This window comes from Leptosomus discolor, chromosome 2, assembly GCF_034619465.1.
Source record: "Leptosomus discolor isolate bLepDis1 chromosome 2, bLepDis1.hap2, whole genome shotgun sequence".
NCBI classification, from domain to species: Eukaryota; Metazoa; Chordata; class Aves; order Leptosomiformes; family Leptosomidae; genus Leptosomus; species Leptosomus discolor.
In genome coordinates this window covers 2,427,159-2,446,504 of record NC_141392.1, presented here as the reverse complement: position 1 = coordinate 2,446,504, position 19,346 = coordinate 2,427,159, and the positions used below count along the sequence as shown (strand labels likewise).

At 51.7% G+C, this 19,346-nt stretch overlaps 1 protein-coding gene across 1 annotated transcript in view; it reads left to right on the top strand.

Annotated features, from left to right (window-relative positions):
* The window catches only part of MDGA1 (MAM domain containing glycosylphosphatidylinositol anchor 1), a 143,304-nt gene that overhangs the window by 99,307 nt on the left and 24,651 nt on the right, over positions 1-19,346 (top strand). Inside the window, exons 11-12 of the mRNA XM_086460540.1 lie at positions 14,347-14,524; positions 15,593-15,616. Of these exons, the coding sequence (XP_086316666.1) occupies positions 14,347-14,524; positions 15,593-15,616 (202 nt within the window). The remainder of the gene's footprint in view (positions 1-14,346; positions 14,525-15,592; positions 15,617-19,346) is intronic.

Genomic DNA, 19,346 nt, shown 5'->3' with positions numbered 1-19,346 from the left:
TGAGTGGCACAGCAGACGTACCGGTTCCAGTAGAATAAGAATTAACTTTCGATTAAAACCAAATGAACAGCCTGACAGCTTGGAGCCACTGACCCAGGCAAAGCACATACGATAGCAGCGTGGAGCAAGCTTCTTCTAAAGCCTCTGTTGTATGTCTCTGCAAAGAGGCTGTTCTTTCCCGTCAGATGGGCTTAGGCAGGGACGTTGTGTGGAGTGCCAATTCAGAGGGGAAAACATCCCCACTGAGGAAGGGCAGGGGCCTCGCAGTCATCTGTCCTGATGGCTTGGGATGCTTTTCCTTTCTTGCTCCAAGGCGAATGATCCGAACGCTGACCACCTTACTTCGCCTTACCCAGTGAACTTAGTGAGTTCACAGCCTTGGGTGGTTTGATTGCGGGCAGATGCCATGAGGCTTTTGGACTGTTTGTTGGGTCAGCTTTTTTTTTCTTCCATGTGTTCTTGTAGCAAAAAAAAAGGCACAGAGGCGCTGCACTCCAGCTGAAAATGTTTTTCATTGCTTGGGGATTCAAAGCAGCCTCCCCAAACCAGATCTTTGCTTAAAAAATAAAAAGCCTTTTAAGTTGCTTGTTTCTCTCTGTGTATTTTATCCCCTCCCAGAGCTCTGCTCTAACATTAAAGAGGAATGAAAAGGCATCTAATATTGCAAGCAGGTTGCATCCTGGAGGAAAGATCTGAGTTGGGCTGGTGGTTACAGGGGATAGTGGCAGAATTACTGTGCACTTAATGAGCTGGAACCCATCTGTGACCCGAGGCTGCAAGAGAAAGGGGAAGGAGAAGGTATTGGTGAAGTAGGGAAGTTTAATCTTCATCATGCCCCTCAAGGAGACCTGAGGCTGCCGTCTCCTCTGTACCTTCTGATACCAGGGCTCGGGCCAGAACAGGGCCAGCTTAACACATTCCTGCCTTTCCCCTCCTTAGAGCAGGCGTAGCTCTACCTGCCAGACAGACGCCTGGAATTTGCACCGGGCCAAGCCCCAGACCCATTTGCTAAATTAGCTCACTGTCATTGTCACTTCAGATTAATTCCTGTCAGGGAGACTGTCTTTAATGAGACTGGCCCTGTGCAATGCCTGAGTAATTGTACGGTCTCCCTTTGTTTGTACTTTCATCCCCTCCACGTTGGATAAACATCCCCTGCTGTCTACAAAACTCATCTGGGCTCCGGGAGCCGGCTGCCACTTTGCCTCATCAGCCAGCCAGAGCAGCATTAATGAGGGCTGTGGCAGTGGGGAGCCGGGCTCACCGTGTGGGGAGGTGACAGATAACAGAGCTGTTTGGACAGACACAGGACAGGGGCGTTAGCAGGAATTTAACGATTGCGATTACAGCGGAAGGTTAAGGCCGCCGATGGCCATCGCCACGCAGCGGGAGAGGTTTTGCGCCGAGGCCCGCGGGCTGCGGAGCGGTATCGCTTCCTTTCTGCCTCCGAGTTGTTCTTTCGCTCTCCCCTAAGCCCGCTTCAGCGGCGCCTGTCAGCTGCTGTCTGTCACGGGCTTCGTTAGCGCACGGCGCCAGGCGCCCCTCCGAGGGTGCACAGACCAGCGCGGGGGCGTCTCTCGCTCTCTTCACGCCCCGAGTGGGGCTGGTGTTACTCCAAAGGGAGGATGAGGGAGCAGTGCACCAGCCCGTAGTCTTTTACGTAAACGTTTAGTTGAGAACACCGTTAACTCACACCCCGGTGCTTCCCCCGTTCACGCACCACCCTGGCTTGGTGAACCCGTGCGCGTGGCCCTCGGCCCGTGAGGAACCAGCCTGGTGAAGCCGAATGCATCTTCCAATGCAATGCTGCTTTTATGTATATGTTTTAAAATAAACAGCTAATTTGGGCAGCCAGGGTAGGGCAAACCTCCAGAGCAAGCTAATCCAGCCCTGGACTCATCAGGAGTGAGAACATCCAAGCCAAAAGATTGTCTCCTCCCACCTTCAGCAGTAGCCAGTATCTGGAGAAGAGTATAAATCCAAGACAGGCACATGCAGTAATGCTTTCTCTGCCTCTAAATATTATAAACCCGTTTGTTTATTGGGTTCCAGGTTAGGAAAGGCTGCAAACGCAGAAAGGTGATGTACTCGAGTGGGTGGTGGCCCTGGCAGCAGCCCAGTCCCGTGCTCTGGGAGGTGAACAAAATCCCTTTTCTTCTGCAGGTGTAACTGGCTTCAGGCAGAGCTTCCTGGGAAACTGGGCAGCTCAGGGGGTTGCCTGAGGGCTGCACCTCAGGGCTGGGGAAGGGGGGGATGCTCAAGGCTAGGAAAGAAAGCAGCTCTGCACAAGGCAGGCAGGGGTGGCCGAATTCCCTTTGCAAACAAAGGGGCTACGGTTTTGTTGGCTCCGGGGGATTACATGCTGTCCGGGCCATGCTGCCATCACCAAGGCTGACAGGCCTGGATCCGTAGACCCTCGTCCTGAGGCTGTCTGGGGCACCATACCCCCAACGGCCCCATCCTGTGCATCCCCCGGCTAGTGCTGCAGTGGGGTTTTCAGCTGGCAGACACTGCGGGAGCTGAGGAGGTGATATGGTGAGGTTTTAGGACAGCTTAGCTAAAAGCTGTCAGGGTTGTCCTCCTAAGTCCTTTTCATACTAGAAGTTGAAAAGCTTGAAGGATGGAGCTGTGGCTTGTGAAGTGGGGAGGGACCCATCCTGCCCTGGATAAAAAGTGACCTGTGATGCACTGGCCTGGTGTTGCCTGGACAAAGGGAAAGGGCTTGTCGTGCCACATCCATTGAGAAATCTTCCTGCTGAGTGGCTGCTTAACTGGACAGCCCAGTTTGATGTCCCAGTGTGGGGCACACATGGAACAGGGATGTGCAGGTCCCTTTTCCTTCCTTCCCTGCTAGAGCACTGCAGTCTCAGCCGGCTGCAGGGAGGAACCGGAGGTGACTTCCCCTGAAGCAGCAAATGGTGATCCTGGCTGTGTGCGAGGTGCTGCATGGATCAAAACACTTGTGGGGTGTGACGAGTGGCACATCCCTTTACTGTTCATCATTTCACTTGGTATGGGCGGCGCTGGTCCTGTCTCACTGGTGTTAGGACTGGGGACTGCAGTGGCTTGGCCTCACAGCGTTTGCCGGGGACTGACTCTGGAAGCAGACCTTCTGTCGTAGGATGGCTTATAAGTCACATCTGCCAGAAAGCTTCCTTAGTCCTGTTGTCTTTTTTGCCTACCTTGGCAGCCGGTTTGATGTCTCATCCCAGGCTGCTGTCCTATGGGACAGCATCAAATCGACGTAATTCCACCTACCTGCTGAACCACCCTCTGCAGCAGGAAAAGGTGGTGGGTTTTTTCAGCTCTAGCTCTCCCATCTCCCTCACTGATGCTCTCTTCTTTTTTTATTTATTTATTTTTTTAATTTCATCTTTTCGATCAGGCAGTGAGACTAGGCAAATTGCATTTGTGGTCTCAAGTGAATTGCCTTCAGTTGCGCTAGTGGGGTACCTGATGCTGCGCAGAACTGAGCCCTCAGGGGGGTGGAAAAGGATGGAGAAAGAAGCCGGCGTGTCAACGGGAGGTGCGCTTGGCGGGCAGTGCGAACAGCCGTCGTGATGCAAAGCCAGGGAGAGCAAAAGAAGGGAGAAGTGACGCTGCCTTTTTAGGCTGGGAGAGGAGGACGGGTTTGGAACGTGCGATGGGATTGAGGGGCAGCCACACATCGGTGGAAGGAGAGCTGGCTGATCAATAGCATTTGATGGACAAGCTGTGCTTGAAGCTTAATGAGATTACGATGTGGGACCTGGGGGGAAAGCAGCAACTTTGCCACAGGCTTTTGGGAGTGGAGAGGGCAGGATCCTGCCTCAGCTTGCTCTCTGCTGCCTGAAAATGGGACACAACATCAGTCACTGCAGCTGACAGCACACTGAGCCATCTCTTTTCATCCCTAGCAGTCTGTCACAGGGGATGATCCGTCAATGAGACCAGCTGCTAGAACAAGATCCTCTCTACCTGTGCGGCAAGGGGAGACTCCAGGACAGCTGGGTGTTTGGTGGGGGTGGGAAACAAGGCGCTTTCTCCACGTTTCACGTATATATTCTTTCCTGGCTAAGTTGACAACAGCAGAGCCCCCCCCCCAGCGCAGAGGAAGGGAGTTTCCTCCCGGCCGTTGCCCACTGCAGGTGGAGGTGCCTGCCTGGCCACGGTGGTTGTTAGCCCTGTCAGCGTGAGGATCAGAGTGATTTCTACAAGGCTGGCCAGGGAAGCTCCGCGCAGGCCTGCCCAGCAGTGATGGGTCAGGGAGTCCAGTGGAAACGGCTGGGAGCCGTGGGATGAGGTTTCCCCCTTAGCTCTGCCCAGCGCCTTCCAATGCCACTATTGAGACTTCCCTTTGTCCACGGGAGCTTAGAAAACGATGCCTAACTAATGAATTAATCTGACTATTTCTGTCTTTTTGCATTCACAAATAGCTCTTCAGTATGATTCATGGTTTCCCTGAGCTGGTTATCCCTGGTGCACAGATTGTCTGTAATCTGTTAGTTGGGAAAATTGGTAGTATGAGCCGTGGCAGGTTAGTTACGTCTCAGTCTCATGGTACCATTTCTCTTCTCTGATTATCCAAAGGAAGGTAACCTGCCCAAAACAGGGTACCTGAAAGTTTTACAAGTTTGCTTGCCATTCATAAGGTGCCTTGCAGCAGAGATTCTGTCTTAACAGTCACTTTTCATAAGTACTGCTCCTAATGCTATTCAAGTACTTGACTGTGCGAGAGAGAAAGCAGGATATTGTTTAGCTTGTCTAGTACAAGGGAATAATTAGGAACAGTTTTCCCACTCATCTCTGTTTTGAATAGGTAGTGTCCGAGAAGAACAGTACAAATAATCTCACTGGAAAAGGTCATATCATCTTAAACCACATCTAGTAGCGAAATCTCGTCTATCTCTAGCTCCTAACACCACTGTTCAGTGCTCATTCAGGGTAAGGAGAATGTGAGAGGAGAGATAATCACATTCCCCCAACCAATATGCCCCTCATATCAGCCTTGCAGGCTTGAGATGTTGTTTTCACACCATTGTGCTTGTTCGTATCCAGCAGGCTGTTGGCTTGTGTTTTACAAAGCTGAGCACAGGAGGAAAAATGCTTGCCAGGTATCAGAGATAAAAGTGAGTCCTTTGTGTGCATCTCTTATCCTCACTCCATCGGTGGCTTCAGGGGGTACATGCGAGTTATTGAGTCTTTCTGAGAGTCCCTGTCGATAGGCTGTGATGCAGCTTACTCTGCTCATCTTTTGTTTTCAGTAGTCAGCCTATGTTCCCCCTACTGCTTCAGAGCCTTTTCTTTGTGCACCTTCTCCCCCTTCCATGTTCACTCTCCAATTTTCCACCTCTTCTTACTTTCAGTTCTGTTTTCTTTTTTGGTTTTGTTCTTGGTTTTGTGGTGTTTTGTTTTTTTTTTTCCTGGTTCTCACTTCCTAGAACATGTTGGAGACAAGAGCAGAGGGTGTGTGAAGGCAGGAGGGTTTGGAAGGGAGATGTAGTCTCTCCCATAGCTAGTGACAAACAGGCAGGAGTAGGCACTAGATAGATGTTTTGACTGTGTTTCAGAGAGAAATGACACGCAGGCAGTCATGCTGCCAGTGCAGGCGGCGTGGAGCAACGTGAAGGGTTTTATGGCCACCTCGGTGTGCGCTGTGCTGCCTGCCTCTTCTTCACTGGAGACAGGACTGCAAGTGCAGTCGAGTCAGAGGTGGCCTATGTGCTCTGGACTGGTACTTGCCTCTGTACCTTCATTCCATACGCCAGCCTGGGAAGTCCAGAGTCCCACAGAAAGGCTATTTCTGCTCCAGTAAGCAATAGCCCCATCCTTTATTAATCATTGTTTTTCAGGGTAAAGGTGCCCTAAGAGAGGGCTCTGCCAGGGTGTGTAGATAACCCAAGGAAAAGCAGGGTGGGAGATGGCAACTCCTGTTGGTGGAACGTGTCTCCCTTGGTGAGTGACAACCGTATTACGGACAAAATGGCTCAGAGCTCCACCGAACTGCAGCTGGGCAAACTTGGGCTGTGCAGAGCCAGATTGCTTTTTCTTTTTGGAGCCAGCCGTGCTGACAGCACGGTACATAGACACGTACGTGGGTCTGCCTGCAGGCAGTCGTGTCCCGTGCAAGGAAACGGGTGGAAGACGAGACTATGCTCACTGAGATTGGGGATGGGTATAAAGCTGGATCCAGTAATGCAGTACCGACTCTCAGATGTGAGGCTCAAAAGAGACTGGAACCATTGCTGTCTGCAGGAGGGGGCTGTGGAGCAGCGTGAGGGATGTTGTCCCTGACTCAGCTTATGCCCGTGCTGCAGACAGGGAGGCGATTTCAGGCTCTGCAGCGCACAGTCAAGTACAGGTAGGATCTTGCAGCAGCAGTGCAGAGCTTCCAGTCTGAACAGAAGGACTGCCTGTGCCTTCAGGATCGAAGATATGGCTGCGAGACAGGAGGAGAGAGATAACAAGCATAGCTAGACGTAACCTGCCTGGCTCAGTACCAACCACGGTGGCACCAGCAGAGGCTCCTTGCACAGTCTGGGGAGCGCGTGGCTCTCCCTCCCTTCCGACCCATCACCAAATTCAGGTGCTAGTTCGCCCCTTTTCTACTCCAGCTCCTGGGCTCCCCCTCCTCAGGAGGTGCAGCTGTGCGATGCTGCGAGTAAGCCCGTGGCTCATGAAGTTGCCAGTCCTGCTGTGCCTCAGTTAAGGCTTTTACTTGACTGTCTCCCTGACAGAGCGACGATTAGGTCTGTTCTTCTTAGACCGCAGAACATATGCTAATAAAATACATATTGCTTTCTGATCAGCCCCTAATGAAAGACATTACGGAAGAGTGTGGAACAAGCACTTACAGTAATTCATGACAGCACCAATTTGGCTTCTCTGGGAAGCTGTAGGCTGCTGCTCTTGGCATCTAATGAGGATGGGCAGCTGATTGCGTGAGAGGAAGAGAAAGACAGTCTCCCTCCTGGCTTAGATGGCTCCAGCTGTCCTCCGTAGCTGCTGAAGGTTGCAGTTGTTACTCTCTTTAGAACTGCGGGTGTTTCAGCCCAGAAAGGGATCCTCGTGATAAGGACAATACAGGACAAAAAGCTTCCAGGGCTCCTCATTTAGGTTGGATAATGGATTTGCTTTGTCCATCCATGCTCGCTTAACGCCAGGATATCTGAACCTGTGTGTGCTTGACTGGTGAACAGCATAGCCATGAATTTCAGTTCGCTGATGTGCTTGTCTGGCAAATGCCGGCTTTATCTTTGCAATGTGATTATTTGCTCTGGAAACCCCTCATCAGTAATGGTTATCAAGCAAGGAAAATTGAATAAATCCACGTTTAAATGTACTACCCAAAACTTACTCTGGCTTTTCCAGAGTGGGCAGGCATCTTCCCTATGACTGATACCAGCCAGCCAGATCAGAATCCCCTGTTAGGATTGTGCTGCTGGAATTTTGTGCAGCTGACACCAGGCTGGGAGGCAATGCCACCTCAGCGAAGGATCAGGATACCATGAGGAAGACCTGAAAAATGGAAAACTACTTCAATGATTCAGGTGGGATGAAATGCAGTGGTACAAATGCAAGGTCATGCATGCGGAGAGTGCTATCAGAGGAATCTGCTACAGGCTGGGAGCTCATCAGTGGAGGAACAATGTGGGTGAGTGAGTTGACTTCAGGGAGCTCCTGGTAAGATGCAGGTGTGAGAAGGGGCAAATGCTTCACCTTCCTCCTAGGTAAAACCTAAACTACTTCCAGACAAGGTGGAGAAGTGCTACTGCATCCTATGCAGGGCTGGGATGTTGAACTCCAGAAGTGGGATCATGCAGAAAAGGTTTTTAGAGTAGATCAGGGAAAGTGAGAGTCTGTGTTACAAGAGGAGGCGCAGAGTGCTCAGCTTGTCTAGCCTAGCAAAGCAAAGGCTGAGAGGTGGTGTGATTGCTGTCTGTAAAAACATCAGGGGGTCAAGCAGCAGGGAGGGAAAAGAGACATTTAAGCTAAAGGACAATGTTGGCACAAGTTCAACTGGGTACAAAGCTGCTCGTGAATAAATTCAGGCTGGAAATGAGAACATGAGGGCGGTCAGGCTCTGGAACAGCCATCCAGCGGGAGGAGCAGGCCAAACAGGAACGGCTTTTAAGATGGGATGTGGTACGTTCATAAAATGAATAAGCAGAGGTAGCCCCTGCGGTGACAGGGCTCCGTCAGCCAGGAGTGGACTTCCCCTGCTGTGTCCCTGAATGTGGCCATGCTTTTCCCTTCTCTGACCTCCTGCAGGATAGGAGGGGGCTGCCGGTGCAGGGGGGGTTCACTGCAATGTCAAAGACAAACCGTCTTCCTCTGCTTTGCTCTGTGGGGCCAAGGTGACTTCAAGGACCAGAATCTCAATCCGTTGCTGCGTGTCAGAAAGCGAATGGCAACGAGTGGGAGAGAAGGGCCAGGTTTATGGCACATTTTTCCATCATTGTGGAAGATATTGGAGCCTTATGTTCAGGAGAGGTTCCTGAAATTCCCTGTCGCCATCTCCCTCCTGCCTCTGTTTCTGAGCGTTTTTCATTCCTCTTTTCCCAAGGAATTTGCAATGATCTTATTTCTACCCATGGAACTCATCTCCTGGGCTCTCATTCTCCAGCAACGGAGAATGGGTCTGACCCTTGGATAATTTGCTCTCAATTTTTGACACTGTAAATTCTGACACACAAATCCTGTCATCATCTTTTCCTTTTTTTTAACTTTAAGAAGTCCATGGCAGCTGAACTCTGTGGCGTTACCTCTGTGCAAGGCATCCTGTAGCTTTGGCGGTGCAGTTGGGCAGAAGCTGAGAGCAAGGCATGTCTGCTGAGTTAGCAAGGTATTTTGCATTTCAGAGCCCCATGTTCATCCTTCACCCAGCACCATAACAAAGCTCAGCCCCTTCCAGTCCCTAGGATGGGGTGCTTGGGAGTAGCTTTCCTGGCTGTTACCAGTTTAAGGCCACAGACACTGCCAGTCCCATCGTGTTGAGGGCAATGGTGTGATTGTTTCTGATCTTTGTGAACGACACTCCCTTTGGAAGGGAGCAGCTGTGTCTTAGCTGGATTTTGTTGGGATGAGTTCGTGGCAGTACCAGCCACAGGGGAAATCTGATAGGAGGTGATGCCTGCAGCACTCTAGGACAGAGCTATATAATGTGTCCAAGACTGGTGGCAAATAGGCTGAACTGGTAAAAATGGGAGGATCTTTTACATCCTGAGTGGTATTGCCTGTCAGTGGAAAAGCGCCCTTCTGCTGCTGCCACCTTCTCCTGGCCCCTGGGCCGTGCTGAACAGGGATATCTCTGCCTGGTGAGAAACTGGGCGGCTTGACTGAGACTGACTGTTCTCCGAGGCACGAGAGACACGGGCGCCCTTGCACCTACTGCTGCCAGGGTGCTAAGCTCTGAAGACCACCTTAATTGCCGGTTGCTTGAAGAGTGCAGCCCACCAGCTTGCGCAGGCAGTTGAAGATTGTTTTGTCCACCTTGTTGCCCCGCGTTTCTTTCAGACCTTTGTGAGATCCCTGTGCTTCCCGCACGACCAGGCTCCCCACAGCTCCCGGTCCGGTGCACGTCTGCTCTCCTGACACACACAGATGAGAGAAGAGGGGTGGGAGGGAGACTCGGCCTCATGCTCCACTTGCACGTTTGCCAGAGACAGCATTTGTCTGTTGTGCTCCTCTGCCGAGCTGTACAGGGCATGAACACCAGCCTGCCTTTGCCTGCCATCTCCTCTCCCTTCAGAGGGTGGTGTGGCTGGGGATGGGAGCTTTCCTGGTGGGCCAAGTCTGCCGTTCGCTGGTGAGGATGGAGCGGGAGCGTGGGCAGCCACCCCCGACTTGCTTGTGCTGCAGGAAGGGGCAGCCAGGGGAATCTGAAAGAGGCTGAGAACAGTGAGGATGGGTGGAAAGGGTTTGGAGGGGAGATACTGGAAAGCAGAGCCAGCGCTCATGCCCTGAGCTGAGAAGCTGATGAAGAAGCAGGACAAGTAAGGAGACAGTAGCAGGAGTGAGTAGCAATGCTGGGAAGCTGGCTGCCCACAGAGCAGTGCCTTTGCTTCGATCAGCTTGTTGGGGAATCCTCATGATTTTAATGTGTGTTCTTCTAGTTGGTGTTTGCAACAATTCCCCGGGGCTTGGTGAGGAAATAGGTTTCCTTTCTAATTTCTTCCTCAAACAAGCATGCACAGCTGCTTAATGTGCAGCTGGTTGTGAGACCACATGCGTGGCTACGCGGGTCACGCCAAGAAGTCCCAGCACGGGTAGGTTGTCGTGATCTTGTAAATCCGTGGTGGGGTTTGTTGAGCAGCACTGTGACATTAACTGTTGACAGATGTGTTTATTGATATCTCGTGGCTTTATTATGTCCGTTAGCTGATACGTACCTGGCTCAAACATCATCCAGTCTGAAAACAACGTCCTCTTTTCCTTCGATAGCCTACATAAGCAGAAAATGTCGATGTGGCAGTGTCATACTTCGGACCCCTCTGCTGTGACAGGTCCCAGGGGCAGGAGTAGTGTGGCACCCTGCTTTTCTCCCCAAGGCTCTTGGTGGGGGTTCCCAGACCACGAGCCGGCTCGGCTGGCCACAGTGGGACAAGCACTCTCTAAGCCTCACGAGCCAGCTCAAATGAGAAGACGGTGGGCCGGACGGACGACACCTACCAAGAGAATGTGATGGTGAGGAATGAGAAAGGGGAGACCTAGTTTGCAGGCCCCAGAGGCTTGATGGCTAAGTGCATATAAGCACATGAGTGTGCTCTCCCTTGGTTGCTAATACGGCTTACAAGTGACAGGGGACAGGGACAGGTTGCACGCTGTGCGTGTGAATACATATGTCCCCATCAGGGCTGATTTTGCCTTGTGTAAGGTGTTTTTGGTGAACCCATTCTGCAAGTTCTCCCTTCCGCAGCCTGTGTGATACTCACAACCAGCTGGCAGAAACTGTGGGTTGGTTTGGTTTTCCCCTTCCCATCCCCTTCCCCTGATTGCTGGAGACGAAAGGAGGTGAAGGCAGAGACGAGGCTGTGCGTTGCGCTGTGCTTTCGCTCTGGCCCCACTGGCAGCATCCCGAGCCTGGTGATGAATGAGCTTGTTGCGTGAGATCCTCCGCTGAGGCTTCAGCATCTCTAATAAGGCGGCCAGCGTCTCACTGTCCTCTGCGCCTGCCTCTGCTTTATTAACTGCACCGCTGCAATATTAAGCTGGAGCACTGGGCCAGCGTGATCAGAAGGAGGAAGGAGCTTGAGGAGGGGGTGGAGGGGAGAAGATACCAGGGTAGCACGGGAGGAGAGCACGCACAGAGCAGGAGAACGAGGGCAGCAGCTGGTGATTGAAGTGGAGGATTAAAACATGAGTTCCTGCCGGACTGATGCACGGAGCTCTGCGCAGACCTGCTGCTGGCAAGCAGGGAGGCAAAGGATGTTTGGGGAGGGGGAGGCAGAGCCAGACTTTGGCCTAAACGTCTCTGTCTGCTGGACCTGTGCTAGTGACTGCAAGCCAGCACCTGCTCTGTGTGCGCAGAGCCAGTGGCTGGCTGGGGCTGTGCCCTTTTTCTCCCTGGCACTAATTTCATGCCCTTTAAACTGGGCTGGCATCTGGCCCTTTCTCCCGACACCTGCTGCTAGCCCAGGGGAGACGTTTACCCCATGCTGCTCTTCACCCAGAAGAGCCAATCTTCCCAAAGACATCCCGGGCCAGGTTCTGTCAGGGTGGCAGGACGGTAAGGACTGTAGTAAGGATGTGTGGAGGGCAGCCTGGCTGGCAGACAGTCGCTGTGTCTGTCCAGGTTGCAGGTTGAATAGAGGCAGGCCACAGGCTGAGAGAAGAGTTGAGTCTGAAGTATTTGGTGGAGGCGAAAGACCCTCACAAAACTTTTCCCCTATGCTTCCAGAGGAGGTATGCGCTGGGCTCCCGCTGGGTCTTTCCCGTTACCTAGTGATCCAAGTCTCTCCTGGGAAGTGGGGCAGTTGCGACCCATGGCGGGGGGGCATATATGCCTTTATTCATTTGTGCTTCACAGCCAAACCTGGGTGGCAGCCAGGTATTTATTTGGTTAAACCCCCGTGCCCCCGAGGAGAGCCTCATCTGGGCGATCTTCAGCTTTGCAGTCCAGACTGGAGGCTGATTTCTCAGTTTGTCGTGGATTAGGCGGTGTGGGAGAGTAAATGATTTGACATTGCTCCCAGAGGTTTTAGATACCCAAATTCCACCTAGCTCCCAGCTGAGGTGGAATTTGCACTGTCTGGATCTCACCCTCAGGCTTCTCTCCAACTCTCCATTTTGTTTCTTTTCTAAAGGTTATGTCTAGACGAGGGAAACGGCTCCTGACCTCCTCCTGTTTGCTGGCTGCCTTCCCAGCGCCCCGGCTCATGGCAGCCTTCGGGGAGGAGCTGCCGCCAGCCTCCCCATCCCCAGTCAGGCTCTGCTCCCCAAAAAGTCCTGTGCCAGGAGCCGTACCGCTCCAGCCTCCTGCTTCTGGCTGGGGACCCCTCCTCTCCTCCCACCTAACTGCGGGGTCTGCTCCTAATGATCCCAAGGGCCGCTACTGGGAGCCAGCTCTGCTCTTGCTTGGCAGAGATATGGTGCGGAGGGCTGGCAGATGGGAGGGCTGAGCGGTAGGCATGCCAGTTGGATCAGCACCCAGCTTGCTTGCGTGCAGATGGGGCGTTGTTGAGACGGATGGATCCTGGCAGCATCCCGGTGCCAAGTTCACGCTCGGTTCCCAGAGGCGCTGCCCTGGTCCTGCCTGCTGGGACTGCTCCCGGGAAGGCACCAAGCTGGGGGAAGGCACCGGAGCAGTTCCCGACCCTCTGACTCATCTTGCCTGGGGCGGGAGGAGGAGGAGGAGGGTGCAGAAAGCGGTTCCTCAAGCAACTTGCACCCTGATGTGGACAAAGGTCTCTTTTACTTACAGTCCGTCAGGCGGGTACAGAGTTGTTGTTCACTGCGAGAACCACAGGCAGCCACAGGTTCCCAGGGGCCGGTCCCTGCCCTGACACGGTACCATGGCCGGATCTGGTCCAGCCCTGCCCTTTGCTTGGGAGCACTGTCCAAACTGTGGGGGGATCCGCTCAGGTGAGGAGGTGGGTCGCTGGGTCCTGGCCATGCTGGAAATGAACAGGGCTCTGGCGTGGGAAGCTCGCCAGTGGCAGACGTTTCTTCCGAGTTTGAACTCACAGTTTTGTACGTTAGGGCTGGAGGAGGGATTGTTTTTACCAAGCACCACATTTGCATGGCTCCCCTGCCCTGTCTTGCTGATGCCCTCGCTCCATCTCCTTGCCCCCCCACTCTACGCACTGACAGATTTGCTGTAAACCTTCCTCCCTGCATCCCTGTGGCAGTAATCCTGTAACTTCAGAGTTAATGACAAACAGTGAGCCTGCCTATCAGGAGAACTGCCTTTGTGATGAAACCTGTCAGCCTAGAGGATATATCAGAGGCAAGGGAAGGCTTAGTGTCAGGGTCAGTGAACACTGGGTCCTGGAAAGCCCTGCCAAAGGTCTTTTTAGCAGGACCAGCATCCCCAGTAACGTATCTTGTCACGAGGATCCAGGCAGTGCACAGCAATAGGCAGGGAATTGTATCTTCGCAATGCAGTCCTTGTTCTCATCCTTCCCCTGCCAAGCGAGCACGATTGTGGCACGGGGTTTCACTGACATATAATTCATCACTTTTAGTGGTGGTGATTTTTGACAACTGCATTTTTCCCATTGTTTTATTGAACCTTCCCCGCTGCCTTAGCAAACTGAACAATGTTCAGCTGATATGGTTCAGCTAGCGTGGTTCAGCTCCTTCCTCAGTGGGCACCAGGGAAAGAGGGAGCCTATGAGTGACTCCAGAGGACCACTGACTCGAACTAGTCCCCTTGCTCTGGTCTGCAGAGGCAGCATGGGCTAGGATTCAAGGGTGGATCCTGTGGAAGGCTGCGGAGGCAGCATGGCAGTAGACAGGGCCCAGCAAGGCAGCAAATGAATGAATTCTGCATCAGCGATTGTGAACCGAAGGGTATCTTGGCAAAATGCCGTGCTTGTGTGTGCACAGGACCTTGGTGCACTAGTGGAGGTGAGTGGGGGTCATTCCTCCCCTCTTGGAGACATTGGTTCCGACACAGAGTTGCTCCAGGGCCCGTAGTTCAAGTTGTCTCCCCAGTCAGGAGGACCCCAAGGCTTCCCTTCAGGGAGACCTGATCACTGTTCTGTACCAAGGGTGGGAATTTTCAAGCCAATTCTACATGAAGATCTCATTGATAATCCAGGTGTACTGGTCTGTATAGGAAGGGGAGGAATAGATGGTGGACAGGATCCCTCAGGTTTCCGGTTTCAGGATTTTCATGACGCTGTGGGTTCTTTTTCTATGCAGCTGGCTCAGAGAAACACCATCCAAACCTTCATTCCTGTGCAGAAAATGGAGAAAGGCTTGTTGCTGGAGCACATCTTGCCCAACCTGAAAGTGCCTCAGAGCTACGAAGTCCGCCTGACACCCATCACCAGCTTTGGGGCGGGAGATATGGCTGCCCGCATCATCCGGTACATGGAACGTAGGTGTCTCCTCCTGGGTCCTGCCTATGAGAGCAGGTCCGAGCCTCAGGCCTAGGGACATGGGCAGGCGTAGATGTTGTCTTCTGTGACCCACGGGTGGATCTCTCTGCTCTGTGGAGTTTTGACGACACGGTGCTATCACATTTGGCCGTATTTTGGCTGTTGCCGTCAATGCGGAGCGCTAGGTAGGGATCTGTGAGGGCCAGTCTCCACTCGTCCTTCACTCAGCAGCTCTGACTCGCATTCTCAGCTCCGTGGGCAGGAGAGCCCCAAAACCCCAGTCCCCCGTCAGGCCATGCTACAGCTCACCATGGTACAGTGGTGTGTTTTAGAGGACAGCCGCTGGGCACTGCATATTAGCCGAATGCCCGTAAAAGTAAGAGGATTTCAGGAAGCTTCAGTTCTTTCCAGAGCTGAATGCACAGTTCCTTCCCTAACTAGTCACTAGCAAACCTCTAGCTTTGTCCAATACCCTGACTCCCAGATCATCCTGTTGCTATACACCATGCTCCTCTCCCTAGCATCCCAACAGCTCACAACTCTTCCCCATTCCCACAACCCCATGATTTCTTTACTCTCCTCAGGAGTTTGGACCCTGTATTTCAGCAGGAAGGACAGATTCCCCTCCTCCTACATTTCCATGATTGCACACAACCTTCTTGTCCCATGGAGTGACAATGTGTTTGGTGTCCCCAGCATACCTGTTGTCTCAAACCTCCGCAGTGCCTCAAACCGTTTGGATGTCCCCCTTAGATACCAAGCTTTGGTATTGCAGCGGGTGCTATCCCAGTGGGTGCTCCAGAAAGAAACTAGGGTTGCCAGAAGGGTTCCCTTGTGCAATCCCAGGATCACCCCTTAGATGAGGTTTTCCTAAGGTCTGTTGCTGCTTGGATCAGAGAGTCAGCATCTTGTTCCATGGAGCACTGCTGTTTCACGGGGGTGCTTAGGAGATTTGTGCATCTACGGCCTTTCTCGATGTGTTTGTTTTATATTCAGATTTTGATTGTGATTTGGGATTTGACGGAGTACTAGCTGTTCTGACTTGGTTTTTCTGTTTCCTCTTCCAGCCATCAACTATCCCAACCCAACAGGTAAGCAACAAGACCTTTGCATTTATGTTTTTAATCTAATGTATGTTAGTCAAGGGGTCCAGCAGATCAGGGAAGCCAAACAGCTGGAATGCACAGGTGGCTTTGTCAAATCTTCTTCCCTAAAAGAAGATCCTTACTGATGCTTCCAGTAAGTAATGCCAATTGTTGTACCTCGTGTTATCGCCAGGAGTTATACACCAGAGATATGCCTCCGACTCACACGTCCGTGCGTGGATAAGCTGTGATCTTGAACCCGCCCTCCCCCTAACATTAGCAATCTGCATCCAGTAAGCAAGTTATTAAATGTTCTCCAAAATATGTGTGTTTAAGGAATGTATATCCCCCGTCCTTTTCTGACCAGGAAGATGCTTGACATCTCTTCAGGCTGGTATGGAGCAGTCTCCTGGTTTCTCTTGCAGACTCCTTGTGCACAGTCCCTTTCCTCTTCCCCTCCAGTGTCATCACTGTTTACTTGCTTATTTACCTTCTGGTCATTCCTGTCAAGATGCTGGCCCATTTTTACTGAGCACCCAGAGTTCCCATTGATTATGAGAGCAGAGTACACAAAGCCTCAGAACAATGGTCTTTACATGATGGTGCCCATCAGGCATTAAAGAGGATTTCTAGCATGCTGTAAGTAGCAGTGGAGAGACCTTCAGGGGACGAAACAAAGTCCATTTGCTTCGATTGTGGGATATAAGACCAGGCAAAGCTTTTGGGCAGAGGTGGGCAGACTACTTGCTGGTGGTCCATGGGGAGCAGGTGGTTCCATGTAGCTGTTTCTTTATCCCTGTTTCTAGCTGCTGAGTCACCATTCAGTCTTTTTAGGTATTACTCTGCGTATGTGTAGGCAAGTGCTACTGCTGCACTGCACGGTAGCAGGGGGAAGGAGAAGCCAAGATTAGGCAATGGCAGCCAGGAATCAGGGTATGGGGTTGTCTTGTTAAGGCAGTCATGAGGTGTTCACTCTTGCAAGTTCACACTCTGAGGATGTTTTGATGAACCATATTCTGCCTGAGAGGGATTTTGTGGCTCTAGTTCCTGATGCGCTTTGCTTTTCTCCACTTTCTGATCCTCTTTAAATGCTCTTTATAGAAGACTCACTGGGAAACACTGAGCACGTTGCCAGGGACCCGCTCCAGAGCGTGTCCCTTGGTACTCGCTGGAGGAGGCAAGCATCCCAGCCCACAGGTGGAAGTGACAAAATCTGGCCTTTTGCCACTTGCTTTTACACTCCATAAATCACTGGCGAAGCCAGAGCAACCTCAGTCCTAATTGTGTCCATCTCCTGGGGTGTTTGCAAACTGAGCCTTCCCACTGCTCCCCTGGGGTTGCTTTGGCAGCTTAATTGAGACCAGAATGACTACCAGTGAAATTTGCCTCTGGTGGAGGATAGCTCAGCCACGTTTGTATTTTCATGCAGGAAATCCAACACTTAGGGTTTCTCCTTGATACAAGTTACCCAGCCTGTGGTGGATATTGGGACCTCAGAGTCTTGCCTGTGAGGTCTCTCCTCGAGATTGACGGCCTAAAGTTGCACCCACCACACTTGCCTTCAAAGATGCCCCATCCTTTCAGAGCTGCTGCCAGTGACCTAGGAGCCCAAAAGCTCTTCGCTCTGTCTCTGGGCCACAGCTCAGTTCCCAGGCTCTCATCCCAGTAACATGGAAATCCTTGCTACTACCTCTTCTTTCCCCACTTCCCCTGCTACCACCACCCCCAGGGGAAAAGGGCTGGGACAGGATTGTGGAGGTATCCTCACGCTAGGCTGCCCAGCCAAATTCTAGGAGCAAACATTGAGAGCTCTCAAGTGAAAGGCAAAGATTAGATGATTAATGCCTCTGGCAGCCTGCTCCAAGGGCATGCACAATGGTGATTAATTTACAGACTCTGAGAGTCACTTAATACAATTATTTCTTCATGCATTTTCTCTCTCAGCCTAATAAGATGTTAATGGCATTGGGGCAGGCATGCATGTGGCATGGTTACGGAGCCAGGTACTGGGGTTATGAAGCAAAAGCAGAGTAAAAGCAGAGGAAGTGAACAAAAGACACTGAGGATTTCAAGTGTTGAGAGGCTAGCAGAAAGATTGACTATAGCTCTTCAAAATCAGTTAATATGGTTCCAAAACCTAGAATTTATCTTTTAAAAACTGTCTTGGAACGATCTTAATTCTAAGGCATTACCTTGAAGATGTCTTCGACGAACTGATCATTTTAATGTCGCGACTAAATTCCAGTGCTGGGGAATCTGCTCTGTCCCTCTTACCTCTCCCCTGCAATTTAATTTGGCTATAGCCTTCACTTTCTAACCCAAACCCCACAGTGTCACCCTGCAAGCTCTTCCATCTCATCAGCAGTGGATGGTTTGATTTCCCTGGTTCTAGCAGATGTAGCCTTGCAACCTTGGTGATGAGGGCATTACGAATCATACGGGATTGCTGGGGCTTTTTTTTTCCTCTGGGCCAGTGTGTCTTGCCCTTCCAGAGCAGCAACGGTATTTTTCATCTATCTGCAGTCTGATTGTGTGTGGTGCTAAAATGTTTTGGGATCGTGGACCAGTACAGTGGGTGGTGATCAGTACCAGATGCTGGTTGTTGTAGGTTTACCCTGGCTCGTCGCTTACTCTCTAGTGCTTGTGTGTCCTGTCACTGATAACACCTCATAGTCCAGAGGAATCTGAGCTTGTTGCCCCGATGTGAACGTTGTGGGAATGAGATGTGAGCCTGGCGTTTAGAGCTGGACTCCTCAAATCGGTGCCGATCCCTCAGGAACGTGTGTAACGCAGAGGTTAAGAAAGGTGACTGCCACCAATTCATTGTATCGTGATGGCAAACAGGATTGTCTAGGCCGCCTTATCCCCTTGTGGCAGGTGGCAATATTAAAGCAGATGGCAATCCAGTATGACCCAACCAGTTTCGGTATTGTGAAGCTTTCTTCCATTACTGGTTGTAAATGCTTTAGAAACTTGCCATGGAAAAGGCTGTTAAATGCCGTTTCTTAGATCTCAACCTACTTTGAGGTCACAGTACGGTTTTCATTGCCTTCATCTTCTAGATGGGGAAGCTGGTCTCCGGACAGTAAGTGATAGCCTGTGCGTCACGCAGCAGGTCTGCAACAGAGCTGAAGCTCGGAGCATGGTCCCTTATGCTCCAAGCCAGTTTGTCATCAGGCCACAGATAAATGACGAAGGCAATTTTATTCAAGTGCACTCCATCTGCTACTCACCCATTGTCTGCAGCTAGAATAGGATTATTGTTTTTTGCATTCATCTGGCAGCCAGAATTTCAGGGCCAGGGATGGCTTCCCCCTAAGGACTTGAAATGAAAACCTCCGTTATGCTTCTCAAGAAGGCAAAGCAACAGGAATGCTGATCGCCATGGAAGAGGGTCTCTCCCCTGGGAATGCAGGGAGGTGTCTAACCGGGAGCAAACATCTCTGCCCTTCGAGCTGCCACCGCTGCAAAGCCTGCCAAGGAGATCTGTTTGGTGAAGACCGCGCTAACTCCAGCCTTTGAGGAACCAGCTCCCCTGCCACCTCCACCTTGCTGCTAACAATCCAGAGAACAACTTCTGCGTTCAATATTTAAATCTACTGTTTAATTTTTAAACAGGGAGCTTCCTTTGCACGGCAGTGCTGAGCCAGGATCCCTGGCAGATGGTGTGAGTCTGCAAGAAGGTTTGCTTCACACAGCCGAGGTCACCACTGTGGCCTCTGAGACACAGCAGTTC